General features: G+C 37.3%; 6 protein-coding genes across 7 annotated transcripts; 3 read left to right on the top strand and 3 right to left on the bottom strand.

Moving 5' to 3' along the window:
- Positions 1-594: 594 nt before the first annotated feature.
- Positions 595-12,412, bottom strand: LOC133845689 (uncharacterized). Of its 2 annotated transcripts, none has more exons than XM_062280234.1 (6): positions 12,308-12,412; positions 4,997-5,151; positions 4,828-4,889; positions 4,095-4,260; positions 3,561-3,793; positions 595-1,654 (listed from the first exon to the last, which is right to left on the bottom strand). In XM_062280234.1, the coding sequence occupies exons 2-6, from the start codon at positions 5,014-5,016 to the stop codon at positions 879-881; spliced, it is 1,257 nt and encodes a 418-aa protein (XP_062136218.1). In that variant the 5' UTR covers positions 5,017-5,151; positions 12,308-12,412; the 3' UTR covers positions 595-878. The 2 variants fall into 2 exon arrangements, with proteins under 2 accessions (XP_062136218.1, XP_062136226.1); XM_062280242.1 differs by having other exon boundaries at positions 12,260-12,391.
- Positions 12,413-13,293: 881 nt separating this feature from the next.
- On the top strand, positions 13,294-13,748 carry LOC133845756 (anaphase-promoting complex subunit 11). Its single transcript, XM_062280318.1, has one exon. The coding sequence runs from the start codon at positions 13,491-13,493 to the stop codon at positions 13,746-13,748; it is 258 nt and encodes an 85-aa protein (XP_062136302.1). The 5' UTR covers positions 13,294-13,490.
- A 144-nt stretch (positions 13,749-13,892) lies between these two features.
- On the top strand, positions 13,893-17,739 carry LOC133845706 (MPN domain-containing protein CG4751). The gene has a single exon (XM_062280253.1). It carries the CDS (start codon positions 13,893-13,895, stop codon positions 15,045-15,047), a length of 1,155 nt encoding a protein of 384 aa, XP_062136237.1. The 3' UTR covers positions 15,048-17,739.
- On the bottom strand, positions 16,546-19,945 carry LOC133845620 (angiotensin-converting enzyme-related protein). Its single transcript, XM_062280124.1, has 4 exons — positions 19,546-19,945; positions 18,924-19,491; positions 17,586-18,827; positions 16,546-17,523 (listed from the first exon to the last, which is right to left on the bottom strand). Exons 1-4 carry the CDS (start codon positions 19,594-19,596, stop codon positions 17,486-17,488), a joined length of 1,899 nt encoding a protein of 632 aa, XP_062136108.1. The 5' UTR covers positions 19,597-19,945; the 3' UTR covers positions 16,546-17,485.
- Positions 19,946-21,111: 1,166 nt separating this feature from the next.
- On the top strand, positions 21,112-21,923 carry LOC133845716 (calcium load-activated calcium channel). The gene is given in 4 exon segments (XM_062280264.1): positions 21,112-21,270; positions 21,330-21,407; positions 21,471-21,697; positions 21,699-21,923. Coding segments are annotated over 4 exon segments (552 nt in total). The 5' UTR covers positions 21,112-21,209; the 3' UTR covers positions 21,885-21,923.
- Positions 21,924-21,942: 19 nt separating this feature from the next.
- LOC133845628 (FAD-dependent oxidoreductase domain-containing protein 1) lies at positions 21,943-23,728 on the bottom strand. Its single transcript, XM_062280132.1, has 2 exons — positions 23,195-23,728; positions 21,943-23,085 (listed from the first exon to the last, which is right to left on the bottom strand). The coding sequence occupies exons 1-2, from the start codon at positions 23,591-23,593 to the stop codon at positions 21,943-21,945; spliced, it is 1,542 nt and encodes a 513-aa protein (XP_062136116.1). The 5' UTR covers positions 23,594-23,728.
- Between the last annotated feature and the right edge of the window lie 24 nt (positions 23,729-23,752).

Genomic DNA, 23,752 nt, shown 5'->3' with positions numbered 1-23,752 from the left:
CAAATAATAAATAATTCAAATTAATTTCAGTAAAAGAACTTGTTAAAGTAAATATCTTCAACTTTAATACCCTTTTTAAATATTTCAATTTGGTGAATTTTTGCGAACGTCCGACCACTTTGAACTTCACTTTTAAAAGCTCACTAAACGCAGTTGCAGCAGCAAAATTGAAGACGTGTTCACACTTTGCATTCTATTTTTAGAATGTTCCGTTAGATTTCCAGAAAAATCTAGTTTGCAATGAAGAAGCTTGGACATTTTAGTAACGATTTGTTTACTTTTCGTAAATTTTTGTTGTTATGACTTTTATTATTTTTGGCCTATGGGCGGAACCACTGTGCATTCTATTATGGCTATTAAAAATAATGTCAACTATGATGCTTTAGGATTACGCATTGTATTGTTATTATTTTTGCAAGACTCTTGTGGTATTTTATTTTAATAAAAATATATAATATAGGAATATAAAAATAACTATATATAGAATTTTTACCACTTTATGTATGTATATAAATCATATTTTTAAATATATTTAAAAATTTAAGCAGAATTCTATAATAACCTTGGTTTAAATTCATAAAATACAAAATTGAATAGTGTAGTGGCAAAAATCACTTTATTAGAATGATATAACAGTGATATCAGAGTTGCAACCAATAGTGCAATGAAGGTATAACATTATCATTTAACTATAAAGAGTAATACAATGATAATACCAATAATGTTTATAATACATACAACATTTAAGATTAAACAAGCATACGAGTATACGAGTGTACTTTTTTCGTTCAATATTATACATTCCCTTTAACATTAACAAAACAGATTTAGTAAATATACTTTTGTCGTTGTGTGAATCCGTTAATGTGGTACAATGCCTAATCGACTTGTCTGCTTTCGTCCCGATTGCGCTTGAAGGAGACTGAATGGATAAGAAGTGGTGGCAAGTTGCCACGCAACATCTGCAGACGCTTGCTCTTTACCTGCTCGGGACGACGCAATTCGTCCTTGGATGAAGAGGTAGAGGCAGCTGAAGCAGATGTGGATAGGGATGCGAGCGAAGTGGAGCCGGGCAGAATTTCAGTGCTTTGTGTCGTCAAGAGAATGTTGGATCTGCGGAAGTAGCGCGGCATGGAATAATCATCCTGCGAAGCCCGAGCTGCATTCGCATTCTGAATGGAGAAGAGACTCTGCGAGACGCGATACTTTTCAATTGTCGGCGTGTCTTCGTAGTTCTTCGGCAGATTGCTAAACGATATTGACGGTACCTCGGGCGTCATACTGATCTGGCTGCCAGTTCCAGTGATCGCGAATATATCAGTTTCGCTGACCGCATCCCTAACGTTCATGTGGGGCACGCTCTTCGCAGATCGAAGAATGCGCTTCGATGTTGCTGACATTCCGCCAACGCTTGGCATCAAGTGTGGATGTCGATCAATAAGGCGAGGTCGCAATATCACCTCATCATCCTTCTCCTCTTCCTTATCTACCTCGGCAATCGGTTCGAACTTTTTCGGGGTCAACGTCTGACTTCCCTCTGGTGACGAGTCCGAGGGGGCTAATGTGAATGTGATTCGTTTTTCCGTTGTAGCAGAAGGCACCACAGCCTCAAGTTCAGGCTTCGTAGAGTCGGTGGCATCTCTCTGAAGACCAGCTGTAAATACGAAAAAGTTGAGTTAATGAATTTAATTTACTTAGTTTTAGCTCTTATCACATTGTTTGCCATCTAATTAGTTCAATCTATCAACACAAATGACTAAGGTAGCAACAGATCGTCAGAATGGGCAAGACGTAAGATAACATATACATATGTATGAGTTCAACCAACATCATTTGTATTTGGAGTTATTAAGAAGAGTTTTTTATTTATTATTACTTGCGTATTGAATCTAAATAAACTTGATAGCTATAGCGCTATTGATCTCTGACACAGACAAACATCTCTCAGATATTTCTTCAATTCAATATGATCAATTAATTTTAATTGTATTTCATGTTCATGACTCTACTACTTTGCTTTGTTACATTCGACTACTTATAAGTTATTATAACTCTATACATCTTGGGTATAGGGTACAAATAATTATTTCCTTTACATAATGGAGTGCAAAAGAACAGTCGAAGAAGAGGTGAAACAGCACGAATTCACTTTATCTGTATACACATTATATTGGCTTTACTTATCATCGAAGTAAACAAAAATAAAAATAAATGATTTACGTTCTATACTTGTCCAGCGATTGGAGCATACACGATTACGCCACGGTTGGCATTATCTATTGAATATGGTGCAACTTTCCTGAACCCATGGAAGAAACGATGTGCATAGTCTTGAGAGAAAGACTATATACATATGTATGTTTTAGTCATAATCAAATTTGTATATTATCCATTATCATCAATTAGCCATCCTAAAACTTATTATCACATTTTTTGGCTCCTTACTTCTAGTGGTCGATAAATATTTAATAATTATTTAATCACGTCCAACCACATTATTGCCAATAATGAATGAAATAAATAATCATGGTATCCTGATATTTATTATGATACCTATAACAAATCTTCATTTGTAGTCTCTTATGGTCAAAAGTTTCCCATCCGCGAAATGCTTCTCTAACAGCACAGCGCCGCCTGGTGTTTGTTTAATGCGTAATGGTGTTGTGGCTAACCCTGCATATGAACAATCTTGATAACACCGACTTAATATTGCTATCTTTTACATTGTAATAAACAAATAGCAGTGTGAATTATACAGACACACGATTGAAGTCGATTTATGCAAAGAGGGGGCATGAAAGGGTCCCAGACTAAAGAGCGAATCGCGTGGTAACCGGTATCTTTACTGGTTGTAGATCCTTTAGGGGCAATATTTCGACAAAAGAATACCTCCAGCAATTTCATTTCCTTGTACAAACATTACACATCAAGATTGTTTTATCAGGGTTTTTCGATTTTCGTGCTCTTCCTCTCAACTTTCAAGTCAACTTCAATAAGTATAAACAAATTATAAGAATATAAGTACAAGATTGTTTATAAAATACATGCGGTAGGTTTTCGGTTAATTGTTATTTTGTTTTACCATTTTCATTTTCATTTCATTAGAACTACATTACAAGGTCTAACAATGTCCATACATAAAACTTAAATGTAGCTAAGTACTTACAATAACATAATACTAGTAATAATAAAATCTAAGTGTTTTTTTTTTGTTTTTTTCTCACTCTTTGCCATCTAAGTTGGCTAACTAATTATTAATATTTATAATATTAAGTCATTTCTCACTAATGTCTTAATGAAATTAGTATCTCCCATATTTACGCTGGGGAAAATAAGTATCTTTGGCACAAATACTGCTGCAGGAAGTTACCAAGATTTGTCAACGCAATCGACTTTGAGCTAGATTTTCAGAATTCGCCGATTGAACGCCATTTAGCTTAGATAGAACTTAACCTTGGGAACGCCGGCAGAGACAATACTGCTACTGCGCGTGCTCTTGCCACTAGTCTTGCCACTGCCCCCAATTGGAACGATGTGAGCATGACAATGGCCATCATTACCTTCCAAACGGCGCAGCAAGCGATCCTGTTCGCTGAGGCGTGGTGTTGTGGGCATCTCCTTGTTGGGCGAGTGGACGCCAGCTAAGTAAGTCTTTGTGCTGATACGGTTTAGCTTAGTCGGTTGGTGATCCTGGAAGATCTGCGAGTTGGCAAACACCGCCAGTATCTCTGGTCCGAGCATCGGTACATTCGTTTGCGTCACCCTTCGATAATCTTCCTCATGTATCTTGCCGCTATTCAGGTTGAGATCGAAATCCAATATAACAAAACAACATTAAATTTGCATACTAATTTTAAAACTGCAAATTGATATTGAATGAAATTACCGCGAGATGCAAATGCCAAAGGCAAATAATTCGCGTTCGCATTTGCACGTCGCTTGTTGTCGTCAACTCAATTGATCAATGGCCAGCAATTCAAATCAGATACACAAGTAATTTAATAAAAGATGTGTGAAAGCATTCGCCATTGACTAACTGAGAGCTTGGACAATTTACTACCATTCGACGATATATTTTCCCCGTTAATTAGTACCTCATCAGGCCAGAGTTACCACCCCTCCCCACGGGCTGATCGCAAATCGGCTGCGGCACAGTTAGCAGATTGTTGTTGTCGGTAGCCGTAGGTTGGATTCGGTTAATGATGACGCCGTTCTTCTGGGAAGCCAGATATTCCTCATCATCGTCTGCATTGTAGTTAGCTGTAAAGGGCAACATATAAATACTTCATCAGTAGCAGTTTAACATTGTAACAATCATAAAACTTCAACGATTTGTCCTGATTTGCAATTGATCCACTCTTTTTACATATGGAACTATCTCTTAATATTTATCTTATTTTCCCCCTTTTGTCATCAATTCAGCTATTACTTAGTTTTAGTTTCTATGTATGTATACAATTAAGTTTATTTTTCGCTCCCTCTTTCATGTTAATCACGTTCACCTCAAGGCGCACGTGCTTAAGTGTGTGCGTGTGTGTATGTATGTTGAAGATCTACATTGAAAACGACTGTCGCATAATTTAACGGCTTCAAAAACACACACACAAACACACACACATTCTATATATGTATGTATGAACAAAGCACCGCGTAAGGTAAACATGCACCGGCTAACCATCAACTGCCTAACAACAGCAACATCAACAACAAGACAGGCGGACAGCGCAAAATAAAGAAAGAGAGTACAATGATTGTGAGCAAAAAGCTAAATAAATATGTATGAGTATGTATGTACATGTACTCGTATATATGTAAATTGAGACTTACCGATCGATTCATCATAGCAAAAGCGTTCCTCAAAGCAGTTCCAGTATAAATCTTCTAAGCAGCTGAAAGGTGCATAAGTATATGTGGGTGTGGAGGAGAAAAGTAAGTTGGGAGGGCATTCAAATATTAGCAGTAACTCAAGTTGGATAACATTTTAAGTTTTGCTTACTTCTGACAACAGCGGCACATGTTGATGGCCCCCCGAAGAGTGGAGAGAAGCGGGTATCTAAAATTTTACCGTACTCGAAGTACCCGTGTGGCCCGTGCTGTCGTGTTTGGCTTGAAGTGTTTTCGCCTTGTTGAAATTTATTTACTTCTCTGTTGCTGATTATGTGCGACATGGAAGAAGCGAAACAAATTACATTTATGTATTACGAGTATTGTGGAATGTATTGTCGTGTGACTCGTTCGAAAATAATTATTTTCGTGACGCAGAGCGTGGAGCGTGGAATCAGTTTGACGTTTTATCGGCAACTGAAGTAGTAAGGCCCAAGAGTATCTCTCAGATAGCGCAATGCTACCTCGCTCTTGAAATCTCTCTCCCTCTCTCCCTGTATCTCTTGCTCATTCATACCTCCCTCTCTCGCTCGGTCTATCTCGCTCGTCCGTTAGTTGACAAGCAACAAAGAGCGCGGAGTTTCCAAATCTCACACCTGTGCCTATGTATTTGTAATAATATCAACCCATACACCTATAAGTTTAAATATGTGAACACACATTTTATTTACGATTGTATGTGTGAGTGTCTTGCTTAATACAGTTTTGCGAGCAAACGAAGCTTTTGTCAACTACGTATGCCGCTCCAGCTCCAATTCATTCGACTTGCACAGTCTTTATAACAAACCAATTTTGACTCGTTAACGTAAGCTCATAGAGAGCATCGTACGATTGATCGACGACAAAAGCCAGAGCGAGCCTACGCTTGCGCCGAACGTATTCACTCTCTTGGTAATGCGCTCTCCCTCAATCTCGCTTAGTCACTCGCAAAAGCATGAATAAAGTTACTCTCTCGCATTATTATTTCGCTTTGCACAGTGCAACTAAGGTGATAATATTCAAAAATAATATTAAAATATTATATCGGCATGTAGTTTAATTGCTTAATTCAACTAATGCTAAAAATATAATTACATTTCATACATTGTTATTACAGTCGAATAACGAGCTTATAACCTAAAGTGCACATTTATATCATCTCAATTTTGAAGTGTGTATCAATCGTAGGTAGACAGTGTATTTGAATATTTCAATCACTCTTGCACATACTTGCGCCTATACTGCGATAGCGTTTACTTAGCACTTTTAGCGATAAGCAAGCCGAACAGCGTCTGCGATTTGGGCCAGATTTCGAACAGAGGTTGCACGATCACGGACTCCAGTGTCTATCTTGGACGAAGGCAAGACGGAAATTTTGAAAAATATAGAATATACTTTTAGGGTTTAATGGGATAAGTACATTAAGATGCGTATATTTCGTAGAGTCTGGATATCCATGTGATAACTGATTTTTTATGATCTTGCTGGTGGAGAACTGGAAATTATTTGACTGCATGGTAAAAATATTTGAAATTCTCAAATGTAAATTACTTAGTAACTCTTCCAGTTTCGGCAAAAAGATAGGCTGAAACAAAAAAAATTTGTTTGATTTTAAGCCTCTATCTAAATGAGATATATATATCTTCACATTAAATGCTTCTTTAAAAAAAGTCAGTGTCTTATTGACAAGATACATTTGATAAATGAAAGGAAAAAAAAAATATAATTCGGTTTGTACGAACAATACACACTATATTATTTATCAATAATGTGTGATATAAACTATATTGAATTATTGAATATATCTGAAATTAGATAAGGGAAGATATAATCTTTGAGCATAGGAGGTGTAAGATTATATGTTCACACTACATACAATATCAAAGGGCAATCACAAAGATTGAAACACAAGTATTGAATCACAATATATTTTCATTTACTACACTTCATACTTAATGATTAATAAAACGAGTTTCTTGTTTTATTTTATTTTTATCTTACAAACAAGGTGTAGTTCAAAGCTCAGTCGTCATTTGAGAATGCGGTTCCAGTGCATGAAAAATCCCCAGCAGTTCATTAACAAGTTCATGAATAACGAAAAGCATTTACAGATGAAATCCGATCGATATGTAACCGTATGCCGTATACTCTTTAACTGTTCGAGCACTAAGTTTCTGACCCCGGAGAATAGAAATGCGTTCTATACTCATTTGGAATTGGTTACAAAATTAGCAATATTGTTACGTAAGTCTGTTCTCGTCATCTATATTCATTTTTCTTTTCACATTTGAGATTCAAATAAATGTCAATATTATAAAGTGTTGAATGGTAAGTGACATTATAAGTGACAATGATAATTAAATCGATATTATTTGGCCATGCCCTTTCTATCCACCATACAAATAAAATAATAACTATATATTAAAATCAAATTATAGAGCAACAAAATACCTACCACAATATGAATCCAAATCTACAACAAGGATAATTAATAAAAGGCATTATATACTTATAATATATGAAATTATAAATGCTTTAAACTGGATTTAACAATCAAAATGTTCATCTTTCCAGTTTCATTGAGATAACAACAACACAAACGAAAGCGAATTTTTGAAAATAACTTCCGCTCGCTTAAAACAATACGAAAAAAATGAAGCATTAGCAAAAGTCACAGAAATATAAAATACCACAATAGCTTTTAACATACAACCACTCAACCGAATCACGCGATGATGTCGATTACTCGAGTGCTTACTCGATCCTGTTCATATGTACATTTGCATGCAATTGAAAATTTACTTACATAATTATATTAAAAACAATAATACAAATTTAAATCAAGTAAAAATGCTACTGTCGAGTGTCCTCGACTGTGAGATATCCACTACCCATTTTGAAATAAAACAAATTAGACTACTATGGTATATTTCGGATATAAAACTTCATAAATATACCGAATATGACCTTCGGTAGATTTTTGTGTATTTTCGGTAAAGCACACAGCGATTTAACAATCTGTAGTTAAACACAAGTGAGAGAGTAATATTAATGTTATATTAATTGTAAATAAATATGAAATTCAATGAAAAATCACAAAGTTTAAGAGGGAAGAAAATAAACACGTCCGACTGCGACTGCGAGAGCGAGCGGATAAAATTTAAGAAGAAGAAAAGATGTACATGGCCATATCATCTCGGCTGCTAACGCTGAATAAAAATATATATACTTAATGAGGTCAGAGATGACCCTTTCTGCCTATTACCTTCATTGCCAATTTCCACAAAGTTTTATTACCCCACAGCTATAAAATAAAAATTTCATTCTTTGTCACTGGTGAAAACAAATTTTGCTCTAATATATAACATATATTATACGATTAGCTTATTAGTTACTCAGTTAATGCCATCAATTTTTCTAATAATAAAATGCAAATGAATGTGCATAAAACTAATATAAAATTTCTGACTGGAATAATGCAAAGTTGTTGTTTCCAACAAAACATTTGTGTATTTGATATTAACCTTAGTTCAAAAGACTATTTTGTAATGCTTAAGGTTTAGTGCTTGTTAACCTGAAGATATGATAGAATGTGAGAACTAAAATGTCATTAAATTTAAATACGATCCAAATCGATCCAAATGATTTACGTATCAACATTCCATTAAATAATGTACTGTGGGTATGTAACAGTCGAGCTTACTCGACTACTAACTATATACTGGTTTTTAAATAGGCATTCGGGAACTCAATATGAATAAATTCAGCTTGAACATGTATTCACTTTAAAACAAATGAGAGAGTATGCTTGAGTACGAGATGCCCTATGAGTATTCCTTAATAATCGTAATAAACATGAGCGAAGAGATATGTTATCAGAGTTCTGGCAAAAGCTTTTCTCAATTTCGACGCAAAACATTTTGTGATTTATGTATGATTGCTTGTACCTTAATTATACTTATAATCTGGGTATTGAAGAATATACATATGCAACTAAGGATATTTGTATAAGGACAGGGTATAAACAAAACAATTCAAAACAGTTACAGTCAACTGTAAGACTATTCCAGTGAATCGATTATATATTATATTATATAAAAAACGAAAAGAAACTTAAATGTCTGCATGATCATTCTTAAAATATAACTTTGTAAATGACAAGCAAACAATAACAAAGAATGAGTCATCATATAAGCAATCGCTCCAATAAACGCAAATTAAAACAAGCTATAGCTATATATATATATATATACATATATATATGTACCTATGGGTATCTACATATATACTCAACCAATTGGATAAACGCTAACAAGTTAAACAATGGCTAAACGCAAGCATCAAGTCATGACTGAAAAATATTTGAGTGCTCCATTACAGCCAACTTACTAATTGATAATTTCAATATAGATTGTTGCGCGTGTTTAACGAAGTCGGCAGTGGTAAACTAAAAAAATACCTAGTAATTTATTTCAGAATATCTTTTTAGATTGTTATCTTATTTTTTGGATCATATCGTCTTTGATTACAATAAATCTGCGTATAATTCTGCATTAACTTTTTGGTTGAATTGATTGGAAAGTCTGACTATATATATATATAATTAGCACTCTCTCACATATCTTACATGTTCTCATACACGTACAATTTAAACTAACTGACTCGAATAATGCTCTTGCATATTCGAAAAGATATTAGTTTAATTCGAGTTCTTTCCAATTGAATCCCCTCTAACTAATCTCGTGTGTTCGAATGAATATACACTTTATATACATATGTATGCATAATGTTTATGTATGCGTTAGAGCTGCATCAAAAATAAATAAACAAAAATGAAGTCAGACCAGCGAAACTCGACTGGAATTGGAACACGACCGGTTGATCGTTGCATCGATCGATCGATTGCATGCGCAAAATACAACCACTTGATTTTTAACTGTCAAAGCCAAAAAAAAGGGGACAGACAGTGCTTGCTGGTCTGGTTTAAATTGTAGATACGATAGGCCATGAACATCGAACGTGCAAACGGTTATTGACACTTTCGAAGTGGCCTGAATGTTTCAATGAACATTTACGGCGTAGTAATCGTATACGATTTATACACACATATGTATATTTTATATTTATCTGTATTGTCTCTTGATATTCACGCACATGTGTAGTCAAATACTGAAATTAAGATTGAAGCCGAACCTTAAAATAAAGTTGGAATGCAACTCGAGTAAGGTTTTGGTGTAAATACGATTTTAAATACAACTAAAAGTTAACAACGTTATGCATAGTTTCAATAAATACACACACCACGCATTGTTATAAAGTTTTTTAATTTTACATGTCTCTCAAGGTCTTTTAAAGCTTTTTGTCTAGTGTTTTATTTAATAGGTAATTGAAGAGATCAATTCCAAATATTAGAAACAAATAAAATGTGACCAAATTTTAAATAAAAAAATATTATATTTTTATTTACAAAACCGATTCCAGCAACAAATAACCTTTCAGATTTCTGTGAAAATGGGTAGCCATATTGCTATTGTAATTTGTATTTAAATGTATTGTTATTAATTGTCTTTGCGTACATAGTACAAATTGTGTTCATATGTATTTGTACATACAAATGCAAAGACACAGCCACTCTCCACGAGATAGTTGTTTATAAGCAATTTACAACGAAACGGCATGCGTATTTACCAGATCTAAGCGCGGACAGGTTTTGAATCATTCAACCCTAATAGATAAGTTAAAATGCTTTTAACATTCACTCCGCATTCTGATACACATCAACGTATATCCTCGTTCCCGCGAGTGAGTATTATATAATGTATCTATTGTGTCTCAAAGTATATTCTACGCACTTAAGTCGATAATTCTCAGTAATTTTAATAATTGCTTTTCTTAATCTGAGTTCCGCTTGCTTGAATACAAAGTCAATCAGTCACGAGAGATGTTGGAAGACGGAAGATAATGAATCATACATCAACTAAAAATTGAATCTATGAAATAGCTTTGAAAATGCATTTTTAGGTTAACCTGTCTAAATACAATAAAGTCGTTTTGTGTGTTGAAAACATTGTGTTTAAGATTTCAAGCTAAATATCATATTCATGATTAGAGTGAACATTTTATCAGTTGGCTAATTGCCCTTTTGCTTATAAATGACAAACGTACACAGTACATGTGTGTACATGTGTTTGTATGCTTTATACAGTGTTCATAGTTAAGATAGCAAGTGCCTTTTGAGGCTAAATCGTCAGACATTGAGCGATTGACACAAACCTTATCATTATTGAATGCCTTTGTAGCTAATTTCGATTATTTGTGATGTTGACAATCATATTGATATTTGCCACAAGTCGTGTCTTACAAGCTTCATTAATTGGCCTCTCGACAAAAATATAAATAAGTTTCCCTTGCTCTATAAACTATGGACATTTACTTACATGCATATGTACTTAAACAAACAAAAGTTTGAAAATAAGTAATTGTCAAGCAATATCAATTTGTTTCAAAGATGTGATTGCACTTCACGCATTAAAATACACTCGAGAATACAAATTAGTGAATATTGTTGTTATTGTTATTAGCGACTTTTTATTGCAAAGGCACATGACTGCTCACGCGCATATTTTCACAGACAGCACACCACATTTTGCACAAATCGAAGAAATTGAATTCGCATTTGATTTGTAATTGCAGGCACATAATCACACACTCACTCACGTTTATATGTATGTATGCATGTTGATGTAAATATACCAGTACATACATATATGTATTTTTAGTTGATTTCAGGTTTCAGTAATTCGAAGAACTCGGGAAAAGCTCAGAAATGACCTTAACGAGAAACAGAGAATCTCGTCTCGAGATCTGCATCTGGCGAATCCGACATTACAACGGTATTCTTTTCTCTCTTTGTGCGCATACGCATGAGCCCAAGAGTTGAGACAAGTGATTACAACTGCAACATTAACAGCTCAAAAGAGACAGACGGTTCGTTAGTAGTCGCGAATTTTCGTGCACAACAGTTTGTGCCTCAGGGTCAGCATAAATACACATGTATGTACAACACTCGTACACATACTCACGTACACACGTATGTATACACACACTCGCAAAAACAGTTTTGTTGCGTTTTCAATTACAGGTTTCTGATCAAAATTTTATGTATTATTTTCATTTGAAGTTAATCACATCACATTTAAAATGTTAGCAAACATATACCCAAGGTACGAGGAGCCCCAAATCTATTTTTTACTTTCTCTCATATCATAAATGTTTGTTTGTATTTATTTAACAATTTCCTTGAAGCTTAAAAAAGCATTCACCAACTCCTTATTCACTCTCAAGAACTAAAATATTCAAATGGAGTTTCCAGCACTTTTGACACTTAATTATTTACCACATTCGACGTCTTTAATCAAAGAATGAAATGACTTTTAGCACGTACTTTTTCACAGATGGAATAAACCAAAACAAACCGTGGTTTGAACGACAAAAGCTCGACGCGCACGTTAATCAAGTTCAACATTCGTCGGTTTACTGAATGCGTCAACAACGACACAGCACGACGACACGAACTTCTCGTCAACGATCTGAATACAATACAGTTTAAAAGAGTTTGCAAGGCATGATGGTAAATTGAGCGTTGGCATATAATATATTTGTCTCCAGGAAATGTTATGAAACTCGGTTCTATATGCATAATACAGAATACTCAAGTACAAGTGAGTCACAAAGTAAAGTTAAAAACAAGTGCATACTTACAAATTATATTTTGCAAAAACCGCACTTTTTAAATTTGTTTACTTTTTTTAAATAATTCCAAAAAATAAATAAATTAAATGAATGGAAAACATTTTTAAAAACTTCAAAAACTTCAAACTTCAAATTTGAAACTGAAATTTTCAAATTAAATAAATAATTTCTACAATAGCTAGAGGTGGAAGTGAAAAATCGGTGATATACGATGCATTCAACATTTTTTAATATTTTTTATGATCGCATCGCTGTTTTTTGCACTCAAGTAACATAATTATTATTAAATATTTTCTATTAAATAAATCATACTGTTCCCTATTTATTTTAAAGATTTACTGTTTACTAACATTCAAGTGTCACATTTTAAATAAATTCAAAGTACTTTCTTATTCTGTATTTGTTAAGATGTCTATACAATGGATATGAAATGAAGATTAAAAAAAGCAATAATCTGATGAACATCAATGAACTTAAAAAAGTTCAGATTGACGCCTTGTTTAATTACAATTTTTAGTATTTTGTTAACGGCAAGCAATAAATGGTCAAACTTCGATTCGATCTGCGCAATCGATTACATTTATGTATGAATCTAATCGAAACACACAACATCCCTAAGTGTACTAACAGTCTCATTTGGAGCATAACAGATGTTAATATTAACATTTCCCAACGAGTACAACAAGAAAACCACGGCAAAAACGAGAGAAAAGAGGAAAACACATCGCTGCGCTCGACCTATTTTCTCAGGTAGTAGGCGAAAAAGCAATATTTTTGCGAAAACGAACGAAAAAAATAGCTGCCTGACTGAGTATATCGCTTATAGTACATTTGAATGAGCATTATCAACATATTCGATAGCAAATGTGCGCAAAATGAAAGTAACAATCAAGTCATGGACGGGAGTTGCATCTTGGCGTTGGATAGCAAATGATGAGAACTGTGGCATTTGTCGCATGTCCTTCGAGAGCACTTGCCCCGAGTGTGCGCTGCCCGGTGACGATTGCCCCCTGGTGTGGGGTGTCTGCTCCCATTGCTTTCACATGCATTGCATTGTCAAGTGGCTAAACTTGCAACCGTTGAACAAACAGTGTCCAATGTGCCGCCAAAGTTGGAAATTCAATATACATTAAAAGCAAAAATTAATTTGAGAAGTATACACACACACAAACGAGAAGCAAAAAAAAAAAAGTAAATCGAAAAGCAACCACAAGGAATTCAACAAAGAAGAACAATAAGCGAATCGGTTGAGCTTGAAACTCAAAATTGTATTTAAAATGATGGATAACCCTGAGCAACAACAACGTCAACAGCAGCTGCAGCTGCAACAACAAAACTCTTTAGCTGGTCTGCCACCACTGCCAAAAAGTCTTAGCGCTGCTGCAACCACAATCGGTCCTGCTGTTCCAGGACATGGGCTTGGACAGGGTCAGACTCAAGTACGTTCCCACACTTCGTCGCCGTCGTTGCAGTTGCAGGCAGTGGCTCCAGTGGTAGCCCTAACCGTGGCCGCTGGAGATCTCTATCTGGGACCATCCACCTCGACGGCGGCAGCATCGCGGAATCGCAACTACAATGGCCACGGGCGCCACGGCAGCCTAAGCTCCACGCAAGAATCGTTGAGTGATCGCGAGAGCGTTCATAGTCGCGCCTCGTCCACCTACAGCGCTAGCGGTGGCAGTGGAGCAACTCAGCAGCACACACCAACGAACAACGCGTCCAGCACCATTGACAACCAGTTGGCCATATTGCGACGTGAAATGTATGGATTGCGTCAATTGGATTTGTCACTTTTGTCGCAGCTTTGGGCGCTCAACGAGTCGATTCAAGGATTTCGCGTATTTCTACAAGAGCAGGACGCGATCTCGCCGCCGTCGCGATCCCGCACGCCCTCCGATGCCAACTCGCTGTCGTCAGACGAGGACGATGGGTCCTATGCGCCAGTTCCAGTGCCCAAGCTTAATGCGGCGCCAGCCGTGATTGCGGCTGCTCTGGGATCGCCAGCGGCTAGCGGCGGTTTGCCGACCAAACTCGCGACGGGCTCAACGACATCGCACGCCTCGACAAGTTCAACATCGGGAGCATCCGGCTCTTCATCAGCAGCCTCTTCCATGGGCAAACACCATCAGCAACAGTTACAGCAGCAGCAGCTGCCACATTATCATCATCATCACCATCAGCGATCAGCAGCACCACCAGCACCGCCAGCTCAACACAAGGCACATCCTCAACTGCCGCGAATCTTGCAGCAACGCATGCGGCATGCACCGCCTCCACCGCCTCCCACACGGCCCAAGGGCAGTGGTGGTGGGGCGAGCAGCAGCAGCAGCAACCACAGCATAAGCAGCGTCACACAACAACAACAACAACAGCAGCAACAACAATTGCATCAACATCAGCATGCAGTGGGACATCATCAAAGGCCTGTATGACAAAACCCGTTCTTGGACTAAGACTGCCATGGTCCAAGAACGTAGTGCAACTAGAGACAACAAGCACAGCAACATCAACAGCATCAGATACTACCACACCCAAGCAACAAATAAGAAAAAGAAACAAAACATTTCACAAATGTCAATTGCACATTCATCAAGGAGTCAATTTAAATCTGTTGATTACAGTTGAATCATCCAACTCATCCATGCTTGCCATTTTTGAACGTTTCCTTGCAAGCTTTTGTAACGAATCTTTTGGTGTGCATTCGACAACCACAAAAAAAGTCTAGTGTATTATTGCGAAAATGGCAAGGAAATTGTATTCAATAATATTCTTTAAATAGTAAAGGATAAGATCCTTCAATAAGCTACATACATAAATACATTTATCGCTTATACCATATATATCGCATATATATATGTATATATATATATGTATATTACTTACTTGCTACTTGGAAATACAAATCTTGCATCGAAATAAATAATAGTAGGGAATCTTTTGTTGCAGAGAGTTCTTGAATGGATAAAAAATATTTGATGATGATGTTGAAATGATAGAGCAAACACATATATAATTAGTTAAATTACTTATTGTACTACTTGAAGCTATTCTAAATAATTAAAAACTAAAACACATTACCTACCATTAACCAAAACTAAACTCTTGGCCTAAACACATTAAAGCTAGCCATTATATCGATAAATATCCATACATTTTTCGTTGCACTTTAAAAAGAAACCTTAAAATCTTGGTTCAATCGCGATTCTACTTAAAAGAAATGTTACTATGCGTAATTACCAATATGGAGAAGCACTTGGGAATCACGAAGTCCGATTGTTTTTTCTCTCTTTCGTGTCAGATTTGATCAATTCAATAGTGAACTCAAGAAATAACCACTATTATCGGTAATTTAATTATCCTCTGTAGACTCGGAAAGTAAATACCCGCTTCATAGGTGCTTGAGAATATACATAGATGGGATCTTAGAATATTCATATACATATGTGAAAAGTAACATCGGTGCAGAGAATAGAAATTATCGACACGAACAAATCGATAATACACATAATAATAATATATGTAATTTGAAATTGGTTAAATTGACACGTTTGCTGATGCTGATGATATTCTGTACCCTATATAAACATATTCTTATATTATCGGGGATGCCTCCCTTCGATCGTTACAATACATTTACATTTACACAAATTTATTACACCCACTCCATTTAATGGGTACACAAGGGAGATTTACATTAAATTAGTCTTGTATCTGCGGTTACTGTCAAGGATTAATCTCAAGAAAACTCCTATATCAACATTACATGATTCGTGTGTATTCGAAAAGAAAAACAATATGCTAGCTTAGTTCGCGCATATCAAAATGTATGTTCGTAACGTATGTGTAACTAACTAATCGTAAGGAAGTTCATGTTTTCTTCTATATTAGCATTATTTATGCAAGAAACCAACAACGATTTTTGGCCTAACCTTTTTCCTTCTTCATAGAGAATTCAATCAAAATGTGAAAACCATGAGTCAAATAAATGGATTTTTATATGAAGTGAAAGAAATTGCATTTATTGTACTAGACACTTAGCAATGTGCAGAATAGTTTTCTAGTACGAAGAAAACATTCGAGAGCAAAATCTGAATCACTTTTTAGTGTGCGATGTACGAACTATTTGGTAAGCAATTTGTTGATATTTATAACTGGACGGTCGGTTTTTGTAATGTAGTCATAAAAGAAAATCAAACAATATCGTCGATATGTAACGTGTACTGCAAATAATTTAAAAGAATGAAATGAAAGATCTGAACAATAAATATCACCTTAAATATTATACTTGTTCTGGTTTATGTGGGATTTGCTACAATCAATTTAACGTTAGTTTCGATGGAGATACAGAATTTCTGGTAATATTTAATATTCAATAAATGTCTATTTCGGTTTATTAAAAATAATCTTTATCCTTCAGTCAATATCTACAAAATACGCTGAGACTTGTACATGTCATTCTGATAAATATCGGCAAATTTTATTGAAAAGTAACTGCAATACAACACAATCAAGTCTTGCAAAATAATACTCAATCAAAAATAATTGTAACCTCTTTGTACATCATTTACAGACATTGCAATAGTGGATCAAGAAAAAGACACGCAGGTTCCATTCTCTAAATTTATTATTTGTATAATTGTAGTATCATAGTCCTACCTTTTTTTGGATACGCGGGGATAGTTCAATTATATTTTAATTATGATGTATTTATATGGTAATGATCTTGATTTACTTATATGTTACTAGATTGCTAATATTTTTAGAAAAAATATATATTATTTATTTTTTTAATATTACTTAAGCTATGCATAGGAAATTAAGTCTATAGCTGGTCAAATTGAAAATAAATGGGTGTCCTCGATATTCGATATTAAGTACTGAACGGCCCACAGCAATTCGAAGAGATCTCTGCAAGAAAGCAAAAAATATATATATATTAGATGTGACAACATAAGTTCCTTGCCACTTACTGTTGGTATCACCCCAACCCAGAGGAACACCAAGGCGTCTGTTTTCCTGCTTCAGCCATTGGTAGAGCGGATCAAAATATTCCAGCAACGCAGCAGAATCCATCTCGGTTTCGCCCGTGAACTCCTCCAATATTTGCTTCCAATGCCTTGAATTGCCGGCTGACAAAAACTTCTTGAATGCTTCTCCAGCCTTCTTGCTGCCAAATATGTCGCAGTTATCCAAAGTGAGGCGACTGTCGCCGGGCACATACTGATCGGCTAGACGGCACAAAGCCTTGTGAAACTGGAATTGGAATATGTGGGCTGCAAAGTAGCGCAAGTATTCGACATCGGCATCTATATGGTATTTGGCCGGTGGATCAAAGTCGGTCTCGTTGCGTGCAAATGGCGGATCGACGCCACCGAACTCCGAGCGCATTTGCCAAAAGCCACAGTTCCATTGTGATTCATCGAGTTCATTGCGGAAAACAGAATAACGATACTTGTCCATGGTATAGCCAAAGGGCAGGAAAACAATTTTTGAAAGCGCCTGCTTGAACAGCTCATTGATGCGACTCTTTTCATCCCAACGCCCATTGGTGATGAGACCAATGCTTTTCAGATGTTTGGCGGACATCACAGACAATGCTATGACATCGCCGACAGCCTCGTGGAAGCCAGGATTCGGGGCTCCACGAAACACAGCGGGCTGTTGCTCATACTGCAAGTAGTATTGAATATGACCAAGCTCATGGTGGACAACATACAAGTAGTGAGTGTTGATCTCGGTACACATCTTGATACGCACATCACTATCCTGATAAAAGTCCCAGGCTGAGGCGTGACAAACGACTTCGCGATCATTGGGACGAGTGAGCACACTTAGGTTCCAAAAACTTGGGGGCAAGGCTCGCATGCCGAGCGATTGAAAGAACTGATCGCCCAACTGGAATAATTTCTGCACACTGTACTGCTGCCTGTTCATTTCCGCGGTGACATCGACAAATGATTTCTCGGGGAATGGTGTAAATAAGTCGATGACGTCGTTCCACGACTGTGCCCACATGTTGCCAAGCAGATGCATCGGAATGTTACCCTCGGCAGGCACTACATCAGAACCATAATGCTGACGCAAACGATAGCGAACATAACCATGGATTTGTCTGTAGAATGGCAGCAATGCTTTGTAGGTGTCATCCAGCTGACGCTCAAAATCGGCATCTTCGTAAAAGTGCACCCAGTAGTCGGCATACGAACGGAAGCCTATAAAGATCGAGTATATTTATATTTATAGTACAACTAGAGAGCTCATTATAGTAAAGGTTGATGGGGTTATCAGACAGTCGATCGATCACTCACCATTAAGTTGCGCTGCTTTGCGTGTTAGACGCACATACTTGCCAAAGTTCTGGCGCATGGGCGTACCCGCCTTGTCGTACCATTCACGCCAATACCAGGCCAGCTCAGCAGGATCACGACTTTTGGATAGGCGCTCTTGTATGTGTGGCTCCAGGGTTAGAGAGCAATCACTGCGATTGGCAAAGGAGCAGACACTGGTAGTGGCATAGTTCGACTGCATTGCGCTAATAGCATTCTTCAGCTCTAGATAATCGCTGGCCTCGAGCACATCCGCACCCAGATTCTGCAGCATCCTTGCCTGCCTGCGTATGCTCGCGTCACTTGACTTCACATAATCGCCCGACTTCACAGCCTGGGCCAGCAGCTTGTTGTCCCTGGCACTGTCTGCATACACTTGAATCATGGCCTGTCTGTTCTCCTCGGTCACATTCGTGTTGTAGGCGTACGCAGCTGAGTACTCCGCATGGTATCGTTCCCGTAGCTTAGAGTTCTCCTGATCGAAGAAGCGGCGCGCCTGGAGCTCAAATGCTGAGCAGCTGTTGCTACCATCGCCCTGGCCAAGGGGCAGCTGAATACAAAGGGATCAGACAGCTTTCCAAATTAATAAAAGTGTTACACTTACCCAGAATAAAATGGCAAATACGAATATTAATGACACCAGGTGTCCGTCCATTTTGTGATCTTAGTCTAAAATATTTTAGACTAGGAAATTCTTACATCGACCGCCTTTTAATACCTTAAATTTAGTCTGTCAATGCCTGCTATTACTTGATTGGTCTCGAATTTCAGGCAAAATATTTAGTCCTTGTAGTCGATACTCCTTAGCTTCCAGGCAATCTGCTCCGATAGTTTCAATCTATTCTAATGCTAGTCCGCTTCTGAGCCGAAGTTGAGAAACAGAACTGCTTATATGCCTATTTGGCGCCCATTGACACAGGTATGTGTACTCGCAAATGCAAATACACAGACTCGCATGCCGATACCGATAACAAGCAAAGCGCAAGTTTCACACTTGCTGCAAATAAAATATGTTAGCAATTGATTTTTTCTTTCATGTTTTTTTATTTAAACAATGAACACCCGTCCCAATTCTGAAACCAGCACCTGCCTTTTAATCTACACTTGCAGCCACTGTCAGTGTGAAGCATTTCTGTGTATTGCATTTGTACTGCAAATGATCAGTGCACACGAACACATGCTTGGAAGCTTATCAGCTGTTGTTGAGTTTTCTATTTGAATGGAAACGGAATATTAGCATTTCTTCCAAATATTTAAATGAACTAATTGTTATTATAATATTAAGATGAGAGACTATGATCTACATAGACACAAGCATTATTCAATATTTGCATTTCTATAATAGTATAAAATCTATTATATCAAAGCAACCTTAAAAAGATATCTTATATTTTGCATTATATTATACAAATTCTGATTCCATTAATTTTTAATGAGCCTGAGCATTAAATTTTAAGTTTTATAACAAATTTGCTAATATCGTTAAATATCGAGTTGCTAAATTCGATAATTGCTGACGCTTGGCATTGTTATCAATTATTTACAGCCTGATTAATTCGACTTTGTGATAAAAATTGAACCAAACTGAATTTATTCGAAGATACGTTTATAAAAATATAAAGATTTACAAAAAGCAATTTAATTAATAATGTGGGCTGAAAAAATTTGCAAATGCAATAATCAGCTGGTTGCCATTTATGGGGCTTTTTCCGATACATATACCGAAATATTAGAAGGAAAAAAGGGCCACACTTTCCAAATCATTGTAGATGCGACTTCTAGCCTGTTTTCGCAATCACTCCTTATTTTCTACAATGCAGCCAATATGCGGCGAAAGATTCGACTTTGGCTGTATTAGCCTAATTTATTATAACTGACAATTAATTATTAAATATTATCTGCTCTTTTTAGCAAAATAAAATTGATAATAAGTTTTACGTTGCACAACCGAAAAAATCGGCAAAAAATGGTTTGATAAGATTATTTTTATTTCAAAGCGAAAATTAAGAAAATTACATAAATGAGAATAATTAATTAAAAGTTAAATATTAATTAATATTTTAAAATTAAATTGATAGATTTTCAATAAAGTAGATCGACTTCATAGAGTAGAAGCTAAATGGAATTCGGTATATTTTTCGACCTTAAATAAAGTATTTTATAAATGACAGTCACCTGTTCTCTGAGTTGCTTTTCGATTACATTATGTGGGTCAAAGTAGTAGAACTTTAATCAGTATCATTAACAATTAAACTTTAAAGAAGAGAAATGTGGTCAGACACCTTTTTAATCGTTTTTATATCAATATGCACAGCATTTTTGGGCGAAGGTATGGAAAAAATACAGACATTAAGCAAAAGTTAATTCATTTTCAATTGAATTTATTAGGCCTTACCTGGGTGCTCGTATATCGCACAGAAAAATACCAAAGACTAAAGACTGAGGTGGACAAGCAGAGCAAGAAGCGTAAGTGATGAATGAAAAATTAAAAATGCGAAATGACATGCCGCGCAATTCTATTTGTTGCAGTGGAACGACGAAAGGAGACGCATGGCGATTCCTTGGACAAGTCGGTGAAGAAGAGAATTGAACGTTATGAGGAGAAACTGAAGAACAACAATCGCGATTTGTCGCTGGTCAAGATGAAATCAATGTTTGCCACGGGTTTCGCGTTCACCGCCTTGCTTAGCATGTTCAACAGCATTTTCGATGGTCGCGTCGTGGCCCAATTGCCGTTTACGCCCATCTCCTGGATCCCAAGGTCTAAGCCATCGTAATTTGTCTGGTGATGATTACACCGACTGTTCTTTCATCTTCCTTTATATCCTGTGCACTATGTCGATTCGACAGAATATCCAAAAACTCTTGGGCTTCGCTCCATCGCGTGCAGCAAGTAAACAAGGCGGTGGACTTTTTGGTCCCACACCCGGTCAATTTAAATAGAAATTTCAGTGGAAATTTTGTTTTTTTTTTGGTTTTTTTCTTAAAAAAGTACAATAAATTAAATTGAATTTAAAGAATTGAACTCATACATCGGCTTGTCCACAATTAATCTATCGAAACTGAGTCGCGACAAGTCCAGAGTGCGAAATTGTCCATCCATGATAAGCTCGGAGACGGCGCGTCCCACAGCTGGCGACTGCTGCATACCTTGGCCACTGAATCCCGTCGCAATATACAGATTATGGTAATACGGATGTGCGCCTAAAATGCCGTTCTCGTCGTAAACATTGTAAGCGTAACTGCCGCTTGAGCAATGTTCAATTGTGGCACCCTCAAATGCTGGAATTCGCTTTGTGAGTGACGGTCTGATCATCAAATCAAAGTTGGTGGAATCTGCTGCTGACGCAGAATTGATTCCATAGACATAGTGACCTCCCAATCCTTGACGGCGAATGTACGAACCTGAGGTGTCGACAATCATTGGCATTGACATTGCCATTGAATGTGTTTTCTCTTCCTGCGTGCTGATGACATAAGTGTGACGCTGTCGTGCATCAATTGGTAGTGGAACCTGCAGTATTCCAGCTCCTTGACCAATGTGCGCTAGCCGCGCAACTTGGCCGGAGTCGCTGCCAGCTGCAATGACGCAGAGAGCAAACTTAATTGTGCGTTCAGTACCATCTGGCATTTGAACAAGAACTTTGTCCAAACTTTGGTAGTTGCTCTCAGTAGTGCCGCTGGTGTCGCCGGTCACAATAATGTCAGACTGACTCTGGTACTGGAATCCTGTCACCTGGCCATGAACAATATGGGCACCATAACCGCATGCTGCGCGCCGCAGATTAGTGAGCAGCGCCCACGAATCGAACCAACCTTCGCCCTCCAAGCTGAGACAGCCGAGTGCAACGTTTTGGGTGTTGAGCCAGGGAAATCTTGTTTGTAGACGATCAGGAGTCAGCAGTTGATTGCGAGCACCCAACTCATTCTGTAGCTGCGAGGATTGCTGCAGTGCAACCGCATCGGACTCCTGGGCGAGCACCAGCTGACCATGTGGAGTGTAGTGTAGTGGAATATCTGAGCCAAAGTGTTCGTTGGCCTTGCGCATGAATTCGGCCCCGAAGAGCGACATCTGTATGTTCTCCGGCAAAGAGAATTGCTGACACAATGCTCCCGTGGACACGTGAACGCCAGACTTGGCATACTGGAAATAATCATAAGGTGTAAATTAATTCAAATGGATCAAATACACCAGCTTATAAAACTAGCTGATAGTTTATGCCCACAAATCCTGGTAACATTGTTCTACATACCGTCTCGTCTTTTTCAACAACAACCACATTGAGACCATCGCGCGCCTTTTGCTTGAGCCAAAAGGCAATGGAGCTGCCGATGGCGCCACCTCCGATAATTAGGACATCACAATGCGTTTGAAATTCATCGAGATTTCCTTTGTCGCCGCCAAATTTACCCAGATTTTTCGCTGGGCCTTTTTTGTATTCTAATTGGCTGTCAATCTCTTGTTCCTGTGGCACAAAGAACTCCTTTATCTTTCGCATATCATTGCCCAGCAATCGAAAAGTTCGCCTAATGGGGTGAGAATCCTCCTTTCCTTCTGATTCGTTGTCGCCACCCTTGGACTTGTCGCTAGTTGCATAGGCACGATGAAATGGCATCTGTAGCCGACTCATTAGATGTCGACAGCGCAGCATATTTACATATGTCGATCATTCAATATTCACTCGCAAATTAGTTTAAAACACGTCAAAAATATATTTAGGCCTTATGCCATAACGAACATGCATTCCAACTGCAATAGGTAGCGCTCCGACAAAGAGCGTGACTGACGTCACAAACTGAATACCAGCTGA

The sequence above is a fragment of the Drosophila sulfurigaster genome, chromosome 2L (genome assembly GCF_023558435.1).
Source record: "Drosophila sulfurigaster albostrigata strain 15112-1811.04 chromosome 2L, ASM2355843v2, whole genome shotgun sequence".
In the NCBI taxonomy this organism is placed as follows: Eukaryota; Metazoa; Arthropoda; class Insecta; order Diptera; family Drosophilidae; genus Drosophila; species Drosophila sulfurigaster.
This window is presented reverse-complemented; position numbering and strand designations above follow the sequence as displayed.

Bases quoted from the DNA above. Each gene is read 5' to 3' on its own strand.
- LOC133845689 (XM_062280234.1), bottom strand. From the start codon at position 5,016: ATGTGCCGCTGTTGTCAGAA. The intron at 4,890-4,996 runs GTAAGCAAAACT...TGCACCTTTCAG, and splicing joins ATGTGCCGCTGTTGTCAGAA to CTGCTTAGAAGATTTATACT. The intron at 3,794-4,094 runs GTACTAATTAAC...CAACCTGAATAG, and splicing joins GGTAACTCTGGCCTGATGAG to CGGCAAGATACATGAGGAAG.
- LOC133845756 (XM_062280318.1), top strand. From the start codon at position 13,491: ATGAAAGTAACAATCAAGTCATGGACGGGAGTTGCATCTTGGCGTTGG.
- LOC133845706 (XM_062280253.1), top strand. From the start codon at position 13,893: ATGATGGATAACCCTGAGCAACAACAACGTCAACAGCAGCTGCAGCTG.
- LOC133845620 (XM_062280124.1), bottom strand. From the start codon at position 19,596: ATGGACGGACACCTGGTGTCATTAATATTCGTATTTGCCATTTTATTC. The intron at 19,492-19,545 runs GTAAGTGTAACA...CTTTGTATTCAG, and splicing joins TATTTGCCATTTTATTCTGG to CTGCCCCTTGGCCAGGGCGA. The intron at 17,524-17,585 runs GTAAGTGGCAAG...GCTTTCTTGCAG, and splicing joins GGGTTGGGGTGATACCAACA to AGATCTCTTCGAATTGCTGT.
- LOC133845628 (XM_062280132.1), bottom strand. From the start codon at position 23,593: ATGCTGCGCTGTCGACATCTAATGAGTCGGCTACAGATGCCATTTCAT. The intron at 23,086-23,194 runs GTATGTAGAACA...GATTATTTCCAG, and splicing joins TTGTTGAAAAAGACGAGACG to TATGCCAAGTCTGGCGTTCA.